The sequence below is a fragment of the Camelus bactrianus genome, chromosome 13, assembly GCF_048773025.1.
Source record: "Camelus bactrianus isolate YW-2024 breed Bactrian camel chromosome 13, ASM4877302v1, whole genome shotgun sequence".
Classification (NCBI taxonomy): Eukaryota; Metazoa; Chordata; class Mammalia; order Artiodactyla; family Camelidae; genus Camelus; species Camelus bactrianus.
This window is the reverse complement of record NC_133551.1, coordinates 46,558,719-46,585,811: the sequence shown is the minus strand read 5'-3', so window position 1 is coordinate 46,585,811 and position 27,093 is coordinate 46,558,719. Positions and strand designations below refer to the sequence as shown.

The 27,093-nt window shown below is 34.5% G+C and overlaps 1 protein-coding gene across 3 annotated transcripts; it reads right to left on the bottom strand.

Moving 5' to 3' along the window:
* Positions 1-884: 884 nt before the first annotated feature.
* IPP (intracisternal A particle-promoted polypeptide) lies at positions 885-27,093 on the bottom strand. Of its 3 annotated transcripts, none has more exons than XM_010950714.3 (9): positions 26,945-27,093; positions 24,141-24,482; positions 19,984-20,415; positions 17,109-17,264; positions 15,926-16,093; positions 12,520-12,657; positions 11,832-11,954; positions 10,135-10,355; positions 885-2,873 (listed from the first exon to the last, which is right to left on the bottom strand). In XM_010950714.3, exons 2-9 carry the CDS (start codon positions 24,430-24,432, stop codon positions 2,649-2,651), a joined length of 1,755 nt encoding a protein of 584 aa, XP_010949016.2. In that variant the 5' UTR covers positions 24,433-24,482; positions 26,945-27,093; the 3' UTR covers positions 885-2,648. The 3 variants fall into 3 exon arrangements, with proteins under 3 accessions (XP_010949016.2, XP_010949023.2, XP_074232659.1); XM_010950721.3 differs by lacking the exon at positions 26,945-27,093 and adding an exon at positions 26,667-26,916; XM_074376558.1 differs by lacking the exon at positions 17,109-17,264.

Below are 27,093 nucleotides of genomic sequence, written 5' to 3'. Positions count from 1 at the left end.
TGAGGTCATAAGGGTAGGCTGTAATGTAATATTACCTGTGTTCTTATAACAAGGGAAAATTTAGAGATAAACAAGTAGTTAGAATACCGTGTGAACATGAAGACCATCATCTACATGCCAAAGAGAAGCCTGGAACAGATCCCTCCTTAGTTACACCTTAGAAGGAATCAACTCCACCAACACCTCAATTTCAGACTTAGGCTTCCAAAACTGTGAGACAAAAATTCTGTTGTTTAAATTTCTGTGGTGCATTGTTAAAGCAGCCCTAGAAAACAAATATAACACTATAGAGCTACAGCTTGTTCCGATCATTAGAGAAGCTTACCAGCTAAAGCCTGTGGCTGAAATCACATGATCCTTCTTTACAAATGGACAGAATAGTTTACTGATATTGATATTGAATACTGAAAGAAAGCAAGCTCATATTCTTCAAAAGATCTTTATCAGATTAAGTGTTTCAGTGAGGAAGCCTACTTCTTTGCTCCTCCTAAACTGCATAAGGACGATACAAATTTAAAACTTTTCTCTGATCTCAAATTCATTATCTTTCAGGATAGGAGCAAGTCATATTTTTAGGCTAATTGCCCAATTTCACTAAACAAATGCAGGTAAATGCATTTTGCAAATTAATTACATTATGATTTTAAAGTACATTTGATTTTAAGAACAGTGGACAGGATATTTAGAAGCATATTGAATTGTTAAATATTTTGGAGGAATATCATGTTAATAGTTGCTCAGAAAACAGAATTAAATGTAAAACTAAATGTGCAAGTGCCTCAAATTAAAATACCCTAAAAAACCTGAGCAATTCTACTATAGTTTGATAATCCAGGAATGCTGATAATAAACTAAGTTAAGTAATACAAGGAAAAGCAAAAAAAAAAAAAAAAAATCAGGATACTTTATTAGTACATTCTTTTTAAAACAAACTGTCATTACCTAGGAAATAAGCATATTTACAATTACCTGTTTTTAGGGATTGTCTGGGTTTATTAAGCCCAAACACTGATTGTCTTGATTACACTTTTGTCAAAGCAGTACAAAGCAGCCTCCCTTCATATCCCATTTTAGGTTGGCACCAGGCAATAATGAAAATTAAATTATAGGAAAATTTGTAAATCTCTTTTGAACCAGAATGAAGATTCTCTATAACTAGAAATATTAAAGGCACATGAGTTAGAGCCTAAATAGTTTACAAATTATCATGATACGTCATTCCTTGACATTTTACAGATCTCAACCAGGCATCTGTAGACTTTCAGGGTATCCCAAAGAAAGGGACACAGAGCTTTGTACTACATAAGCTTTTCTTAATATACGCATATGATTAAGTTATGAAAGAAAGTATCCTTGTGGATTAATCCAAATATTTTGGATGTGAGTGCTACCTGAGTCTTTAATGCTTACCGAAGGTTTTCTATCTAAATAAGCTGCTGATGCTTGTAACAATATACTGAAGGACTTTACTAAAGAAAAGGGGAAGTCAGGAATATGCAAATCAAATCCTGAACAGCTAGGTAAACCTTAATGTATACAACCTTTAATACATGTGGCTCCAGCTGACTAGCAGAAATAACTTAAAAGTAATGAATGTATATGAAGAATCTTCCTCTCAGAACTGGACAGAGAACAATTCTTTAGAATGCTTCTCCAGGGGAAAATGAGAAGTTCTGAGAAGCAGTTTTGGATCAGCCTTTTCAACTGACACTTATGAGTTAGGGTCTATAAAAAGTTTTACAGGTACCTAGAATTCCATCTTCTCCAAGCCAGGCAGCAGCTTTGTAGTAAGCTCACACTTAGACTTGCTCAAGTACAAATAAGCTTCACGAAACTTGATAATCTAATAAAACTCCCTCTTCCCAAAGCCAAACAGATACTTTTGGTGACTATTTAGAAAATAGGTGCATACAACCATCTGGGCTCTATCATCCATTACATCATCCTATCGCAATAAAAGACTGTCACTAAGAACCTCCTATTAATACCTCACTTGCATTCCAGCATCAACACAAAAACATAAGTGAGCAAAAGATTTTTTTTTTATGTTGTTATCAACAAGCAAAAACTTAGCTATCTATATAAATAGCTAGATATTTCCCATATAACTACTGCCAATAAGTTTGAGGCTAGTGAAAACTCCTGGATTAAAATAAAAGTAGGAAGTTGTTTCATTGGCTTTTCTCTGTAGGGTAAACTATGGCCATGGAAAAATGTGCTCTGGATTGAATCATGAATATACAGACATTTTAAAAGTGTTTCATTGACATTTTTACATCACATAAGGGTCACATTCCAGCACGAACTGTACTGGAGAAGCAGCTAAAGGGACTATTTGCCAAGAAGCTCCTAGCAAATTGTTATTTTACAAATAGAACTCTACCCCTAACTGGACAATTCTAGAGCATAAACAGAATTTATATTGGTAAGCTTGGCAAATTTGTGTGAGCTCTTTATTAATTTAGGACATATTCCATATCACTTCTTACTCAAATTAAAAAAAAAAATCATTCTTCAGTCATTTATCTACCCAATTCACAAAAAACTCAATAGAATGAAAGGGTCTGATCACCAAATACAAGTGTGATTGCAACAGGTCAGATCTTGTATTTTCAAAATGTTTCTTGTGCTCTCTTATGCTTTCTGTTTCACAGTACAGCAATACCTCCTTCACAGCGACTGGTGATCATGTTACCAATTTCTGTCCACGTATCTGAATGAGGGTTATAAACTTCAACTGAGTCCAAGGTACCTGGGGCCAAGAAATCATGGCTAGAAGATCGACCTCCAGAAACATACAGAAGTCCGTTGACTGCCACAACACACATGCCTGCTCTAGGCACTTTCATTGAAGCAACTTCAACCCACTTTTCCTTGTTAAGAGAAAAAAGAAGTTAGCAGTGTCATAACATGACAGTAGAGAAAAGGGCTGAGAAGTCAGATACCCAGGTTCTTTTTACATGTTTAAATTTCAAACTCACAATCCAATCATATAAGTATACAAAACGTTTTTAACTAAAAATTTTAGTAGGTGTAGACAAATGAGTAAATTTGGAGGAAAGTAATGAAAAACATGTCTGTGATTGATTGTAAATTATGATCACCAGGAGATAATCTAAAAATTCTATATAGGCAGGAATTGAGAAGCTAGTTCTGTGAACTACAAGTAGGTAATCCAAACACATACAACACACACAAATCCACAGAGCTCTAAGGAGAAAAAAGCTTACAGAAGGGCTTTTAAAAATCTTTAATATAATAAGCCTTATAAATCTCCAAGAGTGTGATATAGTAGACAACACTGGCCAAATTTATTTGAACATGGAATCCTTCTTTCAAGGACTATCTAGTGAAGTTTGTGATATACAAAACACAGTTTCAGAAAGTTAGTATAGATCAGGGATTGGAAACTAGAGCCTATTTTTGTAAGCCTACAAACTAAGAGTGATCTTTCCATATTAAAAGGTTATTTAAAAAACAAAAAAGAATATGCCAAAAGAAGAGACTGTATGTGGCCCACAAAGCCTAAACTATTTACGATCTGGCCCTTTAGGAGAAAGTTCGCTAATTCCTGGTACACACTGCTCACTGAAGAAATTTCAAAAAGCTGCTAGAGGCGAAATGACTCATAACGTCCTACTCCAGGGAAAATGTCTATACCCAGAGAACAGGAAAACTAACGAAAGATCTTGAGAAATAATCAAGAGAGAAAAGAGCAAGTATCCAGGTAGAGAAAAGAATCTGAAAAGAAAGCATAAGATGAACAAAGTTTATAAAATCATAAAAGAGAAACACTGATTACTCATCAATGATAGAGAGTGAACTTTTTGAGGACAGAGACTTAATGAGCTTCACACCTCAGTACCCAGTACAGCAAGCACCAGCACATTACAGACAATGAATGTTTGCTGATCTAAACTTACGTGAAATTCTGAAATACTAAAACCAGGGACAATCCTTTGAAATTGAAGGACCAAATTAAATTTAAAGGCTATTTGAATATCTGAAATTACAAAACACATCACAAAGTTGACATAGCTGAAAAAATACTCATACTTTTAAAATTGAAATATAGTCGATTTACAACTATAGTAAGTGTGTTAGTCTTTTGTGTACAGCACAGTGATTCAGTTATACATATACATATATATTGTTTTTCACATTCTTTTTTAAAAAATTTTTTTGGGGAGGGGAGGTAATTAGGTTTGTTTGTTTACCTTTTTTTTTTAGAGGAGGTACTGGGGATTGAACCCAAGACCTCGTGCATACTAAGCATGTGCTCTACCACTTTGAGCTATACCCTCACCCCTTCACATTCTTTTTCATTATAGGTTCTATAAGATACTGAATATAGTTCCCTGTGCTATACAGTAGGACCTTGTTGTTTACTCATACTTTTAAAGATAGATATAGTCACAAAAATATCTATAGCTGGTTAAGATAAATCAGGATGTTGGGGTCATGTTTATCATTAGGGAGAACTAACCTTTGCTTCACTACAAAAATAGCTCTGGACAAGATAAGGGGATCATGGGGCTCATCCAATAGTGTTTATCTTTCATTCCTATCAGTGTATTAGAATTACAGTTTGTTTTTTATTCTGTCACATCAAAATAAACTCTATAAAACCAGAAACATGTTTTACATTATCTATAGGGTTTGAATCTGCAATGAAGGACTTTAGTAGATAGTAAATAAAAATAAATTTCAGATTTATGCATGAAAAACCAAAGTAATTCAAAACAGATAAGCACTTACTTTGAAGCAAAAATCTCTATTCATTTCTAGCCATATAGAAACATTAGCAAGAGAAAGTGCCCTCAAAAAGGTTCACTTGCTATATTCCCACACAGTAAGTGAAGGAACCTGAAATATCACCAAAGTTTGAAATTTGTCAGAAATAAGAGTCAAAATCATGCTTTACAACAAAACAAGAATTCCACTTTTGCCATTTCTATTCAACATTGTACTGAAGGTTCTAGCCAGGAAAATTAGAAAAGAAAATGAAATAAAAGCCAGATTGGAAAGGAGAAAGTAAAATGATCTCTATTTATAGATAACATGATCTTGCATGTAAACTGGTTTTCTAATTTCATGTTCAGATTTTTCATTGCTAGTGTATTGAAATTCAAATGATTTTTGTCTATTCATCTTATATCCTGAACCCTTACAACACTCATACTCTAATATGTTTTTGTGGATTCCTTAGGATTTTCTATATGTAAGATCATGTTATCTATAAATAGAGATCATTTAACAATAAGTAAATTGAATGAACAAAGTAGAAAATATATTGAGAATAATGAGAGCCAAGTTTTTAGCTGACAGAAAAGGTATTTACAAACATGGAAAGGAGGAAGGCCTGAAAGAAGCTGAGATGTACTGGAACTGGCATTATCATAGTGAACTTATGGTTTTATATATGCACAGATAAATATTTACAAATGAATATGTGTGTGAATACATACATGTATATACATACATATATTTTCTAGCTCTATTTACTGAAAGTGTCTAGAAGCAGCAATATCCCAGTAGCAGTGAATACTCTGAGTGTCTAATCTTGGTTTCTAAATATTGTCCTTCACTAAGAGGAACTGGAGCTTCTTGGAGAAATGGCTGATTCTAGAACTAGATTAGAGAAGTATAAGCTTTCTTGCACTTGAAATATTTTATTATGCCAGAAAGTAAAGAAATGCTCAATGAATGATGGGATCATGTTGAAAGGATGGACACAGGAGGGATTTCCACTTTCAGTCATGACAGAGTAATTGTTACCAAACTTGCCCTCCTGCCATAAACACCTAGAAAACTGGACAAAACATATGAAATAAAGTCCCCAGATAATGGACAACAGGCAATGAAAAACTGTGATTCAGAAAAAGAAACAAGGTGAGCCCCATGGTCATCCAGGCTTTCTGCCTGGAGGGCTTTCTGAATAGCAGTACAGGGAAGGGGATCACAAGCAGAGCATGACCATACACTGATTTAGGAGACAGAGATCAGAGTTTAGAGAGGTTGATGCAGCTGAGATTTCCAAGGAAGAGTGCCAGAGGACAGAAGTTCCCTTGTATCTTTGGCTGAATACCCCTAATCTTTGCAGGCATGAGACTCCATGAGAACAGTCAAAGAACTAATAAGAGGATGTGACACAATAATAAATACATATTTGGTTGCTGACCCCAGGTCTTGACACAGGACTCCTACAACCCCTGGAATTTCCTGGGTGATAGGAATTTTTTATAATGAGGCAACTCTTGGTGGGATCCTGTATAGCGTTAGAATGGGGACCTTTTACCAGAAAAACCAAGCCAGGAATAGAAGCTTGGAACATTCAGTCCCACCCCCTATCATCCAGGAAGGGGAGAGAGGCTGGAGGCTGAATTAATAATTGATCATGCCTATGTGATGAAGCCTCCATAAAACCCACTAAACTATGGAGGGGGGGTTGGAGTGCTTCTGAGTTGGTAATGACAACCACATGCTAGGAAGGTGACACCCCAAACTCCAGAGGGACAGAAACCTGCACTTGAGACCCTTCTGGATCTTGGCTTATGTACCTCTTCATCTGGCTATTCATTTATATATAAGAATACAGAATAGAACAATTATATTCTTATATTATATTATATATTCTATTCTTCTATATTATAATAATATATAATATTCTCTATAATAAACTGGTAATAGTAAGTAAAATGTTTTCCTGAGTTATATAAGCTGTTAAAGCAAACTAATGAACCTCAGGAAGGGATCATGGGAACCCCCAATCTGTAGTCAAGTCAGACTGTGTAACCAAATCAGTGGTTAACCTGAGGGCCTACTACTTGAGACTGGTGTCTAAAGTGAGGGGCAGTATTGTAAGACTGAACCCTTAGCCTGTGGGATAGTTAGTGTCAGAACTGAACTGACCCGTAGGACACTCAGTTTGTGTCCACAGAGAATTAGAGAAGATCTTTGTGTAGAAAACCCACACTTTTGGTATCGTAAGTATTGGGAGCAGAAATGCGGTTTTGCTTTTGAGGAGTTGTAAGCTGAATAATTCTCAGAGCTTACACAAGGCTGGATGAAATTCTAGTTTTGACCATCCAAAATGAAGAGACTTTGCTGAACAGCTAGGACATTCAGTAGAGAGTCAAGAAGGACCATACTTTGGTAGTAGAGCTAAACTATACCTAAAGGACCCAGACCTTCTAGACCTTCCCTACAAAGCTTAAAAACAAGTCTCAAAGGAATCAATTGAATTGGAGATAATTTAACTACTTATCAAAAATAAACTCAACACTTTTTATACAAAGAAAACAAAATCCAAATACTCAGCAACATAACATTGACAATGTCCAGCATCTAATCAAAAGTTACTAGAAATGTGAAGAAGCATGGAAAATATGACTCAAGCCAGATACAGATCCAAAAGTGACAAATAATAGAACTAGCAGACAAGAACTTTAAAACAGACATTATAAATACATTCAAGGATCTAAAGGAAAACATGAACATGATGAGGAGAGAAATGGAAGACATTTAAAAAAACAACAACCAAAAAGATCTTCTAGAGCTAAAAAACACAGTATCTGAGATGAAAATGTCCCTAAATGGGATTAGACACTTTAAATTAAAAATTTAGACACTTCAGAAGATTAATGAACTTTAAGACATAGCAAGAGAAATTATCCAAACTGAAGCACAGAGAAGTTTCATTTATGCAGGATGAATAAGTTCTAATGATCTAATGTAGAGCATAGTGACTACAGTTAATCATACTATATCATATACTTGAAATCTACTAAGAAGGCAGATCTTAAGAGCTCTTACCACACACACACACACAAAAAGGAAAAGGGAACTATGTGAAGTGATGGGTATGTTAATTAGCTTGAGAGTGGTAATAATTTCATAATGTATACATATATCAAACAATGCACTGTACACCTTAATACATACAATTTTTGTCAATTATACGTCAATAAAGCTGGAAATAAAAACCAACAAAGTGAAGCACAGAGGAAAAAAGATGGGAAAATATTAACAGATCCTCAGTCAGCTCTGGAACAATATCAAGTGGTCTTACATGCATGTTACTGAAGTCCCAGATAGAACAAGAACATTTGAAGAAGTAAGACTGAAAACATTCCAATTTGATGCAAATTATTATTCCACAGATTCAAGAAGTTCAATGAATTCCAAGCAGTTTAAACACAAAACCCAAACAAGACACCCAGTAATTTGATAAAGTGAAATGATAAAGAGAAAAATCTTAAAAGCTGTCAAAGGAAAAAAAAACATTACATTTTGGAGGGATCAAGGATAAGAATGACTACTGACTTCCCATCAGAAACAACAGGAAGATAATTAAACTACAATTTTAAGGTGATAGGGGAAAGACCAAGAAAAATCTAAAATTCTACACTCAGCAAAATATCATTGGTGGAAAAAAAGTTTCAGAAAACGAAAGCTTAGAGCATCATTGCCAGCAGACCAGCACTAAAAGAAATATTAGACGAAGTTCCTCAGGCTAAGAGAAAATGATATGAGATAGAAACTCAGTTCTCTACACAATTAATAGAACTAGAAATGGTAAATGTATGCATAATTATGATGAACTTTCTCATTAAAATTTATTTTAAATATAATTGACTGTTTAAGCAAAGATAACAATAGACTGTGGGGTTTACAACATATATAGAAGTAAAATATATAACAATAGCACAAAGATTGGGAGGGGGAAATGTAAGTATGCTTTTGTAATTTCTTACAATAACAGTAAAGTTGTATGATATTATTTGAAGGCAGATGTGATATATTAAAATATCTATAAGACATAATGCAAACCCAAAAGCAACCACTAAAAAAAAGCGTGAAGAGATAAAGCTAACTGGACAAAAGAGATAAAATGGAATACTAAAACAATCAACATAAATACAAAAAGAGAAAAAACAAGGATAGATTGTACAAACAGAAAAACAGCCAAATAGGAGTCTAAAAACCAACCACATCTGTAAGTATATCATATGTATTAAATAATAAAAATTCTAAAGACCCCATTTCAAAATCAGAGATTGTCAAACTGGAGGAAAAAACAGAACACAACCATGTGTTATCTTACAAGAGATGTAGTTTTTAAAGACACAAATTTAAAGTAGAAGGAAAGAAAAAGATATACAATGTAAATACTAATCAAAAGATAGCTTAGCTCCATTCATGGTTATATTAATGTCAAAGTAGCCTTCAGAACAAAGAATATTACCAGAGATAAAGAAAAACATTTCATGACTATAAAAAGATCAATTCATCAAGAAGACATAATAATCAATGATACACACTTAATAACAGAGATTCAAAATATGTGAAGCAAAACCTGACAAGAATGAAAGGAGAAACAGACAAATCCGTAACTACAGATCGAGATTTCAGCACTTCTTTCTTAGTAACTGACAAAACAACTGGATAAATTAGAAAGACTAGGGAAGACCTGAATATTAACCAACTTGACCTAATTGACATTTATAGAACACTGCTCTCAACAACAGAAGAATTAAAACTCTTTTTAGGTGCACATGAAAGATTTACCAAGACAGAAATCATATAAAATATGCTCTTTGATCACAATGGAGTCATATTAAACCAATAACATAAAGATATCTTGGAATCTCCAAATATCTGGAAATTAAATAAAATACTTCTAACAACCCATTGGTCAAAGAAGAAATTCCCAGGGAAATCAGAGATGTCTTGAGACAAATGCTAAATAAAATACAATATATCAAAATGTGTGGGATCCAGTTAAACTAGTGTTTGAAAACAGTTTATAGCTTTAAAGGTTTACAATCTAGAAAAAGGTCTAAAATCAATCATCTAAGTTCCTACTTTAAGAATCTAGAAAAAGAAGAGCAAATTGAACCCAAAACAAATAGAAGAAAGGAAAAATATTGGAACATAAATCAATGAAACAGAATATGGACAATCTATAGGAAAAACACAATCAATGACACCAAAAGTTGGTTCTTTGAAAAGAAAAAAAGAAGGAAAAAGACCTACAAGTAATATCATGAATGAAAGAATTCACAGCACTACAGATTTTACAGACTTTAAAAGAATAACAGGATACTAAAGAATTGAAATCATCCAACCTACCTCTTCAAAGGAATATTTTTCTACAGTATGAAGAGCATCCTGTGTCTCATTCCACCCTCCAACAGAATAGATGCAGTCATTGAGTGCAGCCACCCCAAGGTATGCTCTTCTGGTTCCCATTGGAGGAAGTGGAGACCAACGTTTGGAAAGTGGATCATAAACTTCAAAAGAACGCAGTTCTATTCCTTCATTGCTGATGCCCCCAATTACATAAATTAAACCTGGAAATGGAATATTTTTGCTCAGATGCTATAGAAAATAGGATATAAGTAATTATAAAAAGTAATAGTTGTAATTTAAGTTTGCTATCTGATACTACACTTAATGTAGAGTTTACAATACTATTTCAAGAGAAAAAACTGACTTCTGTCTGTCTAGTTTATCACAGCTCACATTTAAGCATGTTATAAAGAATTAGGGGTATGAATTTAAAGTGGCATTGAATTTTCAAAGAACTTAATGATGCTATAACGAAACAACTTGTCAAAGATTTCCAATCTTATTGTCTGCCTGATGATCTCAAGTTCCAGATCCACTGCTACCATGTATAGGTAAAAAAAGGAAGGGCACAGGGATTTTTTTCCCCCCTTAAAAAATGTGATGCACTTAAACTGGGAATGACATGACCCTGTCTGGTGACAATCTGTCATCCTAACTGAACATAAAGTAGAGAACTGAATTAGAACAGTTTATGGCTAGATTAAGGTATCAAGTATAGTACAGTACAATAGACTGTAATTTACAGAGAATTTGACTTGAAATGTTTAAGAGACATGAGCTAAATGTTAGTAAACCTGGGTTCTGCTGCAGCTTTGTCAGTAACCAACTATGACAAAAGACAACTCACAGCATTCTAATCTTCAGCTTTCTCATCTATAAATAAAGGGATTGAAATAATCTCCAAGATGCCTCTCTAGGTCTATGATTTTAGATAGGAAGATAAAAATAATAAATATAAAACAACTAGAGAATACTATAATGTTAAATAATAGAATATAGTCTGCATCGTGTACCTTGAGCATTCAGATGCTAGTGGAAACCTGAGAAGGTACTCATAAGGCAAAAAGAACCTGGGCTAGGAACAGAGCAGGCTGAGTTGTCACAGTGTCACAATGGGCAGACTGCTTCCTACTCTATAGGTACATATAAATCTGATCTCCAACTCTGGACAGAGAATCAGGTTCTATTAGACAGTGATTACTAATTACCTCTCAGGGTATAGTAGACAATTAAAATAATGCCTGTATACCATTTTAATATGCAGTACATTTTCCAAATCTGTCATAGCATTATATTCTCTGTGGACTGAATCACAATGTACCCTATAAAAAAACACTGAAGAAGCCTATGACACTGTCAAGATTGTTTTGGATAATCTCTTTCTACTTAGAAATACTAAGGTCTATGTGGGAGAAAAAAATGACAATAATGGATGGCAGTTCAAATGCTTATTTTGCTAGTTAGGCATTTTCGCCCATCTGGAATTTTTAATTCTAGCTTTGTTTATGTTGGGAAAAAAAAGATTACTCTGGAAATACAGAAATAAACATGTAAGAGGTTAAAAGCATAGCTTCTAAAACGTTAGTGGTATTATTCAATACCAACAGACATAAAACATACTTTTGTGAAAATAAAGCCTCAAATACAGTTTTTTAAAAAATATATTTTAAGGGAAAATATTTTATAAGAGCAATTACCTTGCATTTCACAACACCCAAAGTAATAGCGTGACATAGCCATGTTGCCAACTACTTCCCATTTATTTTCATCAGGATCAAATCGTTCAATGGTGTTCCCGATCTCAGCTCCAACCCAACCACCTGAAACCAAAGAGAAAAATGTTATTTTGGAGATAAAGGATCTTATTTATGAAAAACACCTTAGAAAACATCTAATCTGACAACTTATATTATGGATAATTATCACATAGACCAGAGAGGTTATTTGTCCAACATCACATAAAAAGTTAGAATCTGACTGTGGGTAGAAGTTGAGTCCTTTAACTCTCTGCCTAGGTTTCACAAGAGATTTTAAAAAACAAAACAAAAACAAAAACTGCAACATACTGCATAGGAAATACGATATTTTACAAAATTACTTTTTGAAACAACTTCTGCGAATGCAAAATGATTATCATAATTATGAGATTTAACTTTTAATCAGTTAGAGTGCTTCATTAGACATCTCATCTGTATTTTATCTCCATCTCCTTCGGAGAACTCCATACTTGATAATATTTCTGAAGTAATACAATTTTGAGAATAAGAATTTAAGCTGAAAAGACACAAGTTTCTTTAGGGAAGGGAGGGAAATTTCAAAAGTAAGCAGAATTTGACTAAAAATTTAAATAACGTTAGATATCCTTAAATTGAACAGCATAATTACCCAAAGCATAGATAGCTCCATAACACACACACACTCCCAAGCCACAGCGGGGGTGATTCATTGAAGCTACAGTTGTCCACTGTTTAGTAACTGGATCATAGCATTCAGTACAGTCAAAAATCATTGAATCCTTTTCACCTGAGTTAAGTAAAAGAGACACATATGAGAAGGTTTAGTAATATTAATAGCCTAGAACCATAATACAATATTCAGTAGCATTTTGTGTTGTCAGAAATTCAACAATAATGTCTGATTTTATATTATTCACTACAATTCACTGCCCACAAAGTGTTATTTTGAATCCATAGCATTGTCATTTATTAAAGCCCACTTAATGAAGCAAAAGCATAATTTTCCTATTATCTATTTCTAATTCTACCACCCAATCTATGTAGTTTTTGAGGATACAATTTGCATTTTGACACTTCCATATTTTCATAGTTTGGATAGCTGGTCCTGGGACAATTTCAGTTTTAATGCATTGTTTATCTAGCAACAAACAGAAAGTGAAAATAAATGTTTAAATATCACTTAAAATAGAATTTTAAAATATACTATACCTAGGAGTAAATCTAATCAAAGATTATATAAGATCTTTATGGATAAAATTTATAAACTTTATTTAGATAAAATTTTAAATTAAGGAATATCTAAATAAATGAGCAAATATATCATGTTCATGAATTATGAGTCAATGTAAAGATGATTATCCCCAAATTTATTTATAGATTTAACAAAATCCCAATTTAAAAACCCTTTCTTGTTTTTACTGCGTTAAAATATACATAACATAAAATTTACCACCTTAACTGTTTTAAAATGTACAGTTCAGTGATGTCAAAGACATTCACACCGTTGTACAGCCATCACAACCATCCATTCCCATAATTCTTCTCTCATAAAACTGAAACTCTATACCTATTACACAATAACTCTCCATTCTCTCCTCCCCCAACCCCTGGCAACCACCATTATATTTTCTGTCTTTTTGATTTTGACTACTCCAAGTATCTCATGTAAGTGGAATCATACAGCATTATTTTCAAAAACAGATTTAATGAATTGATTCTAAAATTTATATGGAAGTATAAAAGGCCTAGAATAGCCAAGCCCTCCCAAAAAGAATAATGAGAAACTGCCCTATCAAATAAGTTTATCAGACTTAAAATAGAGCTACAGTAATTAAGATAGGCATAGACAGAGAGACCAATGGAACAGAAATTCTAGAAACAGATCCACACATATATGATGACTTGGTATATGACACAGTTTACAAGGCAGAGCAGTGGGGAAACAAAAATCTTTTATGCTGGGAATTGGTTACATATATGTGGGAAAAAATGAAGCTGGTTCGTTGCTCATACTATCTATAAAAACATAATTACAGGTGCATTACAGACATTAAGTGTAAATGGCAAAACTATAAAGTTTTAGAAAACAATAAAGATTTATATCCTCATGACTTTGGAGTAGGCAAGGATTTCTTCAAAAAAGATACAAGAAACACTAACAATATAGGGAAAAATATAATGATTTGGCTACATTAAAATTTAAAATAATCTATTTTATCAAAAGATACCATAAAGAGAGTAAAAGATGAAGCAGAAGAGTAGGAAAAGATATTTGCAGCACATATAACTTTATGAGGGCCCAGAATCCTGAATGTATACAAAACTCCTACTGTCCAGAAAAGAGTTAACATAGGAGGCCTGACATTGCCTATCCTTAGAAAGACCTGCTTGCAAGGTTGACCCTTGCCTGGAGTCTGGGAACATGGCTAGTAAACAGTTCTCTACACTCATATAAAATTTTCCCTAAATGATAAGAGTGGCTTTTTGCAGTGGTGAAAATGTTCTGGAATTAGTGGTGATTGCTACACATTTTGTGAATATAATAAAAACCACTGAAGTGCACACTTTCAATGGTGAATTTTATGGTATGTGAACTATATCTTAATTTTTAAATCTCATACTTAGAATATTAACCCAGAAATGTATGTATCTAGAAGGAAACAAACCAAACACTATGATTATCTCTGGGTGGTACTGTGATTATAGTATGGGTGATTTTTATTTTCTTTTTCATATGTATCAGTTTTAGCAAAATTTTCTACAACAAACCCGAATTACTTTGGTAATAAAAATTATTTTTAAAGTGTATATTAAGGATATATTAAGATATGTTAAGATAGTAATGTTGATAGTACTAATAAAAGCTAGCAAAGTCATAGCATTTTCGAAGTGCTCCCATTGGTACTTCCATGGTATCTGGAAAAAGGATATATATATATACATATGCAAGTGTCACACAAGACACTGTGACCCTAGGTTAAATAGGAGAGTTCACACAATGAAACTATCTATAATTGCCAAAGTGTACATAAAAAGAACTATTAGAGGTCTAGCCAAAGATTATATAGACTAATGATCTTTATGCTGACAGAAGGTTACTGCTCAAAACTAATTTCTTTGTTAGGATTTTCAGATGGACCATGACATTTATTGATTTAATAAACAGCTTTTGAGTGACAATTATGTTCCTTCCAAACTATAAAAATCAAATATTGCCTCTTTCATTTTAAACTGATACTATCATAGTTGGAGAATAATATTTTTAAAAATATTTATTTATTTAAATGGAGGTACAGGGGACTGAACCCAGGACCTTGTGCATGTTAAGCATGTGCTCTACCACTAAGCTATACCTACCCCCTAATAATAAGATTTTCGATATACAGCTTTCAGTGTTTTAGGCTGACCCACAGAAATAGAGCAAAAAAATTGCTGTAAAGGTTACAGATGATTTACCCAGGCCGGTTGCTATAAAAGACAAATTTTTCAGAAGTAAATATTGATATCAGGCATGTTAAAATTTATTTCTCTTTAGATCCCTCTCTGACAATTATTTTCCTCTAACAGTCAAATTCTCTTTATTTAATTTTATTCATTAATCATTTTAAAATTCATAATAATAGTTTCAGAAAACACAGTGATTTCAATCAAGAAATATATCCCATTGTCTAGCTGACATAGATTTTATATATCCCACTGTCCAGATTACTTGGACATAATTAAAAATGATTCGTTATACAGCTTTCTGAATTAAAAAAAAATTTTTATCACAAATATTGACCTAAATTTTGGTGCCACATTTTATAAATAACTTTTCATTAAAACCAAACCTAAGTATTCTGCCTTGTAATAAATTATAGTATCCTTCTGGTATGAAATATTCAACATCTTGGTATTTCCTTTTTTCATTCATTCATTTATTCAATAAATACTTATTAAGCACAACTATATCTACATATACTCCATGGTAGCTAGCAATACACATAAGACATATAAGAATGTAACCAACTTATAGCTAGAGACTAATAAGGGAAATAAGACATTTTGATTTTTACCTCCAATTGCATAAACCATCCCTCCTAGAACTGCTACTCCCAATCCACATCGAGCCTGATGAAGTGAAGATACAGTGGTCCAGTACTGGCTAAAGGTGTCAAAACGTTCTACACAACTGAGGGCTCTGCTATCACTCCAACGACCCCCCTGCAACCGAGTATATCCACCTGAATAAAGGAAGGAAAGGAAGTACACAGCAAGTCCCTTACTGCTAAACATGGAAATGGCAGTAACAAGAAAAATCTAGCTCTCTACATCTAGACATTCAATATAACTATTTCATAGCAAGGAATAAGTGCTTTACAGCCTGCCATATATACATATATTATTCTTAAATGTACCAAGTCTTGAAAGATTATGGCTTAAATGCAATGAGGTCAACCACAATGTTCACCACCTGGTCTTGGCTATAACTGAACGTTAGATAAAACAAATCTAGGAGCTGGTTATCTGTCTTCTTAAAAGTTTCATTGTGACTTCTATTAATATCTTTTTCAATTAAAAATAATGAGTTGAAATCATTGTTTGACTGCACATCCTACCATTTAAAAAAACTTAGCAAGCACTCAAAAATTACATATTTATATATTTCAGTATATATACAATTACACACACAATTAACATTCACACTATAAATTATATTATAAAACTGTTATATATAAATTATCTTATGTACATAAATCTGGAAAATCTGTCTATTGTATATAACAAATACTGGTTTTTTTAAATAAAAATGGAAAAGCTGTAATATGTTCATCTGATACTCCTATGGATTGTCTTGCACACCCACGCTTTGAAGACCACTAGTTCCTATCATCCCTAGTGACCATCTAAGACACTATGAATAGTTAAAATGTTTGAGATTTATTTTCCTATTTCTCATTAGAAGTCAAAGATTTAACTTTTAAAGCAGTATTTCTAAGGCAGTTATGTGACAATAATTTGGTATCTGACAACCTAAATATATAGGTCACAGAATAATAGATGTCAAATAAATAGCTATTCTTAGATGTTTCCAAAGTATTATATAAACACAATTTATAAATCTGCAGCCTGTATGTGAAATTAAATGCCTACTTGACATACCTACATATTCTGACATGTATAGTAACAACTAAAATATTAAAAGGTTTTGATCCTGAAAATAAAGATAATTTTGATTACTTTTTAAAAGGTTCTCACCTACTGCATAGAGGTACTTTCTCGCTTTCTTCCGAGGTCGAACCTTAGATGTCTGCAGAAAACTACAAAATTTGTTCTCTTTGGGAGATTTGCATACCTCACAGTACTCTTTCAAAAGTGTTTGCAATGCAACACGAAGATTAAAATCAGATACTCCTAAAGCAATGTTTAAAAAAACAGTGTTTTAATCAACTTTTAACTAATATTAAAAAGACATGTTTCCATAAAAGTGAAATACATTTATCAATCAAAAAATAAAAACTCATCATCAAACAGTGGTGTTTGTTTTCTACAATAACAAATATTTTCCTCATTTCTACTAAAGAATATACTTTTCTTTTATCAAAGACTTTTTAAAAATATGCTTCACAAGATCCAATTTGAAAACATATATATGAGAATCTCTAAATAAAGATGCCTAAGTAAAACAGTATCACAACTTTCTAACAAAAAGAGAAAATAAAATAGCCACCAAATTCTATACTTACAACCTAATAACAAAAGGATATAAAATTATTTCATAAACCTTGAAAATGACAGTCAAAGTGGGATGCAAAAAATTCAAGTGAGATGACGTCCATCTCCTAAAATGACTTTGAGCATGACTGGGTAGGTTATTCTGCTGAAGGGTACTTAGCTGAAAAGATGAATTGGGGATGAAAGCTAACCTGCGTCCCACTTGGCAAGCTGTAAGACCTGGCCCCTGTGAAAGGGCACTATTTTCTAATTTGCACAAAGGCACCACGTATGCTACCAAGGGACTGTCGCTAAGCTTTCTCCCTAAATCCGAAAAACAGTATCATGAGATACATTCTTGGCTGGGTTAAGGAGGTCCTGATCAATAATAGGATCTTACAAGAGAGAGCTCGGAACCCAGGCCCCCAAGCAAGGACCCTCAGCCTTAGCAGATCTCTATTCTTTCATCACCAGTGGTAAACACAAAAATATACACCATGGGAAAAACCTACACATTTCACAATTTAACCATTTCAAGTAAGTCTTGCTCCCTTTCTGAATTTTGTGGTAGAGTCTCATTATTTTTCTGCACAAATTCCCTATCTTTTCTCCCAATATGATCAAAGAGAAAAAGTATCAAGGTTGAAAAATATTAAGGTTACCATTTAAAAAAATCCTTCATTTACTTCTCCTTTGGAATGCAGTTTTACTTCAGTGAAATACCTTTGAGTGGTAACTATCGGGCAGTGCAAGACTTGAATGCTATAACACTAAAAAACTGAAGGAAAACATGCCCCAATTCTAGGGAACCTTCCTTTGCTTCTAGCAGAAGGACTTCCCTTTAGTACTCTGTAACACTTGGGAAAAGAAAACTCAACCATGAAAACCTTTGGCCCGCTCCTAAATTCTCACATAATGCATGCAAATATGTGTCTGGATAATTTCTCTCTTCTTGTTTTAGCATTTAAATATAGTTAGTCCTCATTATTAGTGGATTCCTTATTTGTGAACACATTTATCCACTAAAATGTATTTGTAACCCAAATCAATACTCATGGCGCTCTTCCGGTGGTTTGCAGACATGCTACAGAGTGACAAAAAATTTGAATCACCTAACATGCTTGTTCCCAGGTGAGACTGAAAGAGATGACATTCTACCTTCCTCTTTCAGCTCTCATACTGTAAACAAGTGTCCTCTTCACACTATTTAGAGCCATGGTTTTCACATTTTTGTGCATTTTGTTGGTTTTTCTATGTTTAAAATAGCCCCTAAGCATACTGCTAAAGTGCTGTCTAGTGTTCATACGTACAAGAAGGCTGTGATGTGCCTTACTGAGAAAATGCATGTGTTAGGCTTCATTCAGGTTTGAGTTACAGTGCTATTGGCCATGAGCTCAATGTTAATGAATCAACAATATATATCAAATAAGGTGGTTTTGACAGATACACACAGAAAACAAGGTCATGTATTGATCAGTTGACAAAAATGTTGTGACCGGAGGCTTATAAGAACTTACCCTGCATTTTCCCTAGGAACAATGGCTCAGTATTTGCGAATTCAGGGCTCCTGGCAACTTTATACAGTATACGTACCGTGAATGATGAGAATTGACTGTATACACACTAGTACAAGTTATCACTCAGAAAATCCTACAAAATTCTGTTAACACTATTAAGAGTAGAAAAAACTAAAAATTCACATTAAATATAATTCCTTCACAGAATTACACCTTTAATGCTAATATCATATTTAAATTCATAATAAAATCACTTGTGATTCAGTAACATCCTAAAATTTCAGTGTGTGACAAGAGTAAAAGCTTCAAATCTTGAAACCACGTCCAAAGTCGTTTTTTAAAATAAATTTAAATATTATCATATTTCTAATAAATATCTAAAATATATTTTATACTACAGTGAGAAGTATATTCAAAGTTTAGAACCTAAAAATTATTCAAAGGCTACATAAAAGCTTTATATTATATCAACATAAAATTCATTTTATAATGAGAGGGCTTATAGGATTTATTGAGTTCTGTTTTTGTTTTTAGCATATATATTTTCTCCCAGATGTTAGGTTTTGTTGAATTTTTCAGAGTGGCATGAGGAAATCTTACCCTAAAATAATTAGTACTGCCAAAAATAGCAGTGTTATTTTAGATCTGTCAGTAATTTTACCCCCTTAGTATTTAATTTCAAGAAAGATACATATGGATTTGATTAAAATAATGGGTAGAAATACTGAAATACTACTATCTACTCACAAAACACTAAAGTTGTATCTTGCATATAGTAATCATTCAATAAATGTCTGCTATTGAACTGAAAAATGAAAACACTATCACATTTCAAACAGGGAAAAGGCCACTGGATAATTAATTGACTAATTTAACACACAACAACCACCACAAAAAATTACCTTCTATATACTTTAAAAGCCTCTGAGGAGGTAATAAAGGGAATCGAATTGGGTCTAGCACTTCCACCACATGTTTTCTTCTCTTTCCCAGATCTTTCAGAATCCACTGCATTGCAGCTAAGAAGACCTGGTATTCATCCTCGATGCTAAGCTCTTCACTTCGCAAAATTTTAATCAGCTGATCTTTTGTAAGTGCCAGGAACTCTTCCCCACTATGAACCTCCAAGAAATGAACATGAATGTAGTTTTCTGTAAATTCCAAAAGATCATGGCAGGCAATTTGCTCAGAGAACTGAAAGATCCCAATGCAGTTCAGTGGATCAATTTGTCCTTTCAGAAATTCACAGCAAAGACTGACAACTTCAGTCAACTGTAGCATATCTGCTGCAACAATCAACTCCTGGACATTATTCACTCCTATGTTCACTATACCTAGGGAAGTAGGAAAACAAAATAACCAATAAAAGAAAACAAATACTTAACATAATCAAATCACATTATACCTGATTCCACTGATAGCTTAGGGTTTGTTGAGTAGACAGATGCTAAGTAAAAAAGAAACAAAGAATTTGTAGAAAGTGCAAAACTTAAATGATGATACCTAACATTCATGGAATACTTACACTGAGCCAGGTGCGGCATTAATTGCCTTATACATTTACTTAACCCTCACTACAACTCCGTATAGTAGGGTTTTCCCCCCCTTTATTTTCTTATTAAGAAAACAGAAAGTTAAAGTAACATGCCCTCATGTCTCATGGTTAAGTGAGATGCAGGGCAGGGAGTAACATCAAAGTCCATGCTTTTAACATAAGGATATATGCATCTAACATTTTGCTGAGGCACTGGGGAGAGTAAGACAGGGTTCCTATCCTCAACTATAATAAAGTGCCATATTAATGTTAACTGTTGATATCAGATATAATCAAGAGCCTATAACATATGAGAAGATATTAAACATTTAACATTTAAGTTACTGTATATACCAATCTCTTTCCAGAGGGCTTCACTTTCATTTATTTACATAATGACTTTGGAAAGACATCAAATAGTCAATTATATTTAAAAGGAAAAAAAAAACCCACCATAATTCTCCTATCTAATAAGGATAAATTCTCCATTCAATTTCATACTTTCCCTTTATCCCTTTGATAACATTCAACTAAACTGTCTGTCTAAAGTTTGTATTCCCACGTAGATTTATAAAGTCTGTTGGGGCAAGGCTTGCCCTTTCCCTGTTCCTAACACCTAGCACACACTAGGTGCTCAAGAAATTTGTTATAAATGAGACATTACGGTGAGAGGAAAAATATGCCTTGTTGAATGCAAACACAAGTTTTACCAAAAGTATAGGAAATGGAATCCACCATTGGAGTTAATGGTAGTGGCTGCAGAGAAAACCGAGATAAGACTTAACTGAATGAAATGAGAATTAGTACAAATTTGGAGAAGAGAAGCTTATGGGTTATAATGGAAGGGGACTGAATGATTGCTACTGGATAAAGCCAAGAGTTACCTGAGAGCAACAAAAAGAATGTCCTACAGCTTAATATGGCTTTATAGATTATAAAATGCACTTTTACGTTAAAATTGATCTAATTTAAATTCTAATGAAATTTACATGAATTATAAAGTGCTACTATCCACACTTTATGAATAAGGAGAATGAGGCTCTCACAGGCTCATTTCTATTTTGCAAATACTTAACTTTGCATTACCTATACAACTCTGTGAAGGCAGAGGCCATGCCTGTCTTGTTTACTGTCATATCCCCAGTGCCTAGCTCAAAAAAAAGTACTCATATATATCTGCTGAAAGTTGACTATAGTTAAATGACATGCCTTGTATCACATTGCTGATTAGTGGCAGAGCTAGATCACAAACCCAGGTCATTTGATTCTAAGTGAAGTGCATAAAAAGTCTAAGTGGGGAGGGTATAGCTCAGTGGTAGGGTGTGTACTTGGCACGCATGAGATACCTCCATTAAAAAGTAAACAAATAATAAAGTATGTAAAAAAAAAAAAAAAAGAAAAAATCTAAGGTGAGAAGTTATCTGTTAAGACCTATTAGAATTGTGAATAGTTAATAAAGAATGTTCAAAGGAGAGACTGACAGAATAATTGGTTTTGCCGCCCCCATCCCAAAATACGAAATGCTCTTACAATGAAAATCAAGGAACATGTTTTTCGAGAACTAATTTTATCCAAGACTACAAAGTTCCCTGTCTAGTAAATACCCAATATTCAGTTTTTTTTAATCTCTACTAAAAAAAAAAACCTTGATTTTGTCGTGGGTGGTGATTTTGCCCTGCTGAAAATTACGTTTCTCAGCCTCCCTTGCAGTTAGGGGTGAATTTTTGACTGAGTTTCACCAAGAGGATACAGGTAGCAGTTACTGGGGAGGGATTCCAGAAAAGCTTAAAAAGGGTCAGACTCAGCTTGCAGGCTCTTTTATCTTTCCCTCTTCCTCATTCCACTAGCTAGAGTTCAGTGATCATGATTAGAAGCTACAAGCTATAGACAGTGGAGCAAAGTGCTGGAAGATTAATGGGACACTAATGACATCATGAAGCCACCATATCAGCCTTGGGATGGCTACTATGGATTTATTTTTGTGGAAAAATAACCTACTATCTTGTAAAGCCATTTTATATCTTTTACTTGCAGCCGAATGTTATTCTTAACTGTTAATCATTAATTTTAGCCTTAAATATCAGTACTCTACAATGTTATTTCCCCCCAGGTATGCTCAGTAGCTCGCATTTCTCTAGGTTTTACCACTTTTAATTTCTTTGATGGATGTGGTAATCACCAGCAATATGGACATGATGACATGAACATTCTCTTTCACTAATTATCTCTTGTTGCTACTATCAGACAACAGAGGCAGAATAAACAACTTGTGACATTTCTTCTGTTTTTATGGATCTCAACATTAATTCCATTGGATTAATCTGCATTAACTTATACTTTGCAAATAAGAGAAGTGGGGTATTTATGAAGCAACTTAACCAGCTCACACAAGTTAAACAGAAAAGTGAATCAAGAACCCCTCAGTGTTAATTTGTACACTAGTCAACAGGCAGAGCTTCATTCCTTTCAGTAGATAAATCATTTTTACAATCCCAAATTAAGTTATTTCCCAAAATTTTCCAAAAAGGAATATGAAACAACACAAAGAAATCATCTTTTGTCATTTTCCCAGTTTAAATAACATATGTTAAATAAACAATAATTTATCAGGCCATATAACTATCTCCCGCAAAGTAGTCCTTTACAGAGGACATGGTGTAGTCTCAAAACTAGACTAAAAAAACATAGTCTTTGTTTTCAAACATTTTCTCATGATCATAAGGGTAATATATATTTACTACAGAAAAAAAAACTTTAAGGCAGAAAAGTATAAAAATGAAAATCACATATTTTCCCATATGGAGACATACACTATGTTGACACTTTAGTGTATCTCTTTCAAGTCTTTCTTCCATGTATATTTATGCTACATATAAGACTTACACTTTATAGTTTTTGTGTGCATTTTCTAACGTCATAAAAACTCTTTGAAAATAAAAATTGTAATTAAATCAACACGTGCTGATTATAAACATTTTGAGGGAAAAAAACACAAAAAAGGGAAAAATAAGAATCTTCCATATTCCATCATGTAGAGATAAACACTTGTCAATATTCTGGTCTTTTTCCTGTGCACAAATACACAAATTTTTTTTTTTTTTACAAAAGTGGGCTGGTATTTAGATCAGGATTTTTTCATTAAATATATTGTAAACATTCCTCCATGATAGTATATATATGTGTGTGAACATATATAATTTGCGAGATCTAAAAATTATTCCATTTTATATATATGTGTGTACCTTAATTTATTTAACCATATAATCTACTGAGGGACAATAAGAATGTATTCAGTTGTATACTCTTATAATGTTACAATAAACAAATATATCCACCTGCATCACTAATTACTTCCTTAGGATCCCTAGAAAAGGAATATTGGGTCAAAAGAGATGAATTTTTGAAGACTCATAATAACATACTGTCAAAGTACTTCCCATATAAATTAAAACAATTTATAATCCCGTAGCAGTGGATGAGTGGTTGCATCATTCTTCGCTCAAAGCTATGGCTCACGTAACATACCTGTGTAAATGAAATCTAGAAGTATTTGAAAGATTCCAGCTTCAATTCCTAGAATCTGTACAACATCTTTTGAGGACTCTTTCATTCCCCCAGTGAACAAAGCTGCAAAGTAAGGACTACTGGCAGCCAAAACAAGCCGATGAACTTTAAAAGTTTCCTTTCCAACCTGTAGCTGCACATCACAGAAATGCTGGCCATTCCTCATTTTATTGATCTGGGCCAAGATGAGTTGAGCATGTTTATCGGATGAAAAAGGACTATCACCAGCCTTGGCACAACCCTCATTAGCCATAATGATGATAGATTAACTAAAAGGACTGTTGCCCATAGTCTGGTCCTACCCTGAAAAAAAAAAAAAAGAGAGAGAGAAAGTCTAAGCAACACATTTTTATGTTTAATATGTCTTCTATTCATATACATATGAAACATTTGCTATCCTCAAGGAGATAATGATCTACTTATGAACATGAAACAAGTACTAAACTGTGTGGTACTATTCCTAACAGGGATTCAGAGAAGAGAATAATAGGGCCTAAAAAATAAGATGATGCTTCACAGCTGAAATGGGACCTAAACTAGACACTGGAGTGATACGTAGTGTATTAAGGTACGAGGAGACAGCATAAATCCTTCTAGGTGGAGTAAAGAAAACAAGGAAAGGCACAAAGGCAGAAAGAAATTTTTGTACACTGCAGTAAAGCAGCACACATGGCAGCCAAAATGAACTTTCAAAAGGCAATTATGATCAGGCCAACTGTCTGCTTAGAATCCTTCAATTTGTACACTTCCCTTAGCACACAAAGCCCTTCAAATATCACCTCTGTCCACCTATCCAGTCCTACATCCTCTAATCCTCTTTGAATTTAATACTCCAACAAAACCTAACAACTAGCAGTTCTCTAAAAGCATCTCTTTCAATGGCACCTTTCTCCACCTTTTCCTTCTGGATCTTTGTTATAATTCAGAACTCTGTTCAAATATAATTTCCTCCAGGAACCCTTCCCTGTTTCTCTCTTCTCTGGGTTTGGTGCTCACCTTAACCTTACCTATTTTACAGCCTATATCACACTCTACCTTGTCAGACATTTTACTGCCCTACTCCCTACACACACACACACACACACACACACACACACACACACACACACTGAAAGTTTAATTCCTTAGGGCAGGGACTGTCTTTCACAGCTGTCACACCAGTATCTAACACATAATAGGTTTTCAAATGTTTGTGAAATAAATGAGTACAATGAGAAATAACAATAATGGCTTAGGTTTGTTTAACTCTGGTAATCTTTCCACACCAGATCTTCTTACTTTAAATCCTGGGTTTTTCCCACCATATCATGTGCATGGGGATTATTAAGCCAGGTTATAGAGAAAGGGCTTTGAAGTGCAAGCACAGAAATTTGGACGTGAGCCGTTAGTTTTATAGAGAATAAACATGACAATCGTCATATCTCAGAACTGTTACTTGAGTCTTCAGGGGGATGAGCTAAGCAGTAGCAAAGTCCTAGGAAACAGCCTTCTAGCCTCGACAATGAGAATCAAAGGGATAAATCTAAGTTAATTTTTGAATAAAGAAACCATGAGATCCATTAATATAAGAGATCTAGAGATGAAGCACATGGGAAATCTGAGTAAGGTTTGTCATTTAAGCATCAAGGAGAATTGGTATTAAGACTGACAGAAATAGTGTGGGCTCATGTTAGAAAAAAGTGGTTAAGTTTATAGCATTTAGTCACACTTATCAAAGTAAAAATAACTAAACTGACTATCATGATTATCTAGGAATTAACTTATTGAGAAAGTAGATTGAAAAGTTCCGAGGTAGCTGCTAAAACTTCACATCAGCATCTACAGAATGTCAACATGTTACATTTAATTGGCATATAAGAGCTAACAGTGTTTTTGTCTCTACATAGAAATTTGACCTTCAGATATTATTAAACATGGCATGGCTGTCAGGCTTTTCTGTTTTAGATTGCTTCCTCTCAGCAGATTTTACACCCCAGTGGTTTGTTTAATTACAAGGTACCTCCTCTGCCCCCAAATTCAGGGCATGAAGCACAGCCACTGAGCTAAAACGCTGCCTCCTGCTTATATTAAAAAAAAAAAAAAAAGAAGTTATCGAATGTCCAACGGGTGGGAGACAGCTGAAATCCTACTCTATTACCACGCTTCTTAGTAACTGCTGATACTATCCCACTGCCAGTGGAGTACTTCCTTCCAAAAGGCGGCACGTGGTGTAAGCCTATTTCCAAAAGGAGACAGCATAATTCAGGCACACTGCATAGGGATGTAAGGGACGTGCCCAAGAGACACAAACTTTAAAGGTAGATTATTAGGAACCGGTGGAAACGCCCAAAGGAAGTAAAGAGGACCTATGTTTAGCGGCCTTGAATCCACTGCCTAGAGCATCTGGAAGCTAACTAGGGGTTGGACGTGGAGAGCTATCCCTAGGCTACTGCGACACTAAAGGCGCATAAACATTCGGGGGCGCTACCCGAACGGCGGAGAAGGCACCTCAGACACGCCTGGTGACAGCAGCCGGCAGAGTTCGGCCTTCGGATTCCCCCCGGGGGCGGGGGATTGACGGGGAGAGGAGAGGCAGGAGCGAACCGGACTAGATGAAGCTCAGATGAGGGCGAAATCCCTTTATCAAAGGCACGCCTGAGCGGCAGGAGAAAGCCGGTTTCAAAAGCTCCTCTCACTCTCCTCCTCCAGGGTCCTGAGAGTCGAAGAGAGCCGAAGAGGAAATTCCCAACCCCGTCATAGATGCCCCCGGCGCAGGGCCTTCTTACCCGCCGCTTCCCCTTCCAGCCGGCGCCAGCTCAGGCAGGCGCTGCGCGCGCAGTCGCGACCAGCCGGCGCGCGGAGGGGGCGGGGGAAACGCGGCCGGGTGACGGGGCGGAGGGCTGGAGGAGAAGCCGCGCCTGTTGTAGGGGCCTCT

What these genes read in the sequence shown, in the direction of transcription:
- IPP (XM_010950714.3), bottom strand. Translation starts at nt 24,432, where the DNA reads ATGGCTAATGAGGGTTGTGCCAAGGCTGGTGATAGTCCTTTTTCATCC. An exon ending in AAAGTACCTCTATGCAGTAG is followed by an intron (nt 16,094 to 17,108) that starts GTGAGAACCTTT and finishes TCCTTTATTCAG; the next exon opens with GTGGATATACTCGGTTGCAG. An exon ending in TGGGTGTTGTGAAATGCAAG is followed by an intron (nt 10,356 to 11,831) that starts GTAATTGCTCTT and finishes TTCCATTTCCAG; the next exon opens with GTTTAATTTATGTAATTGGG.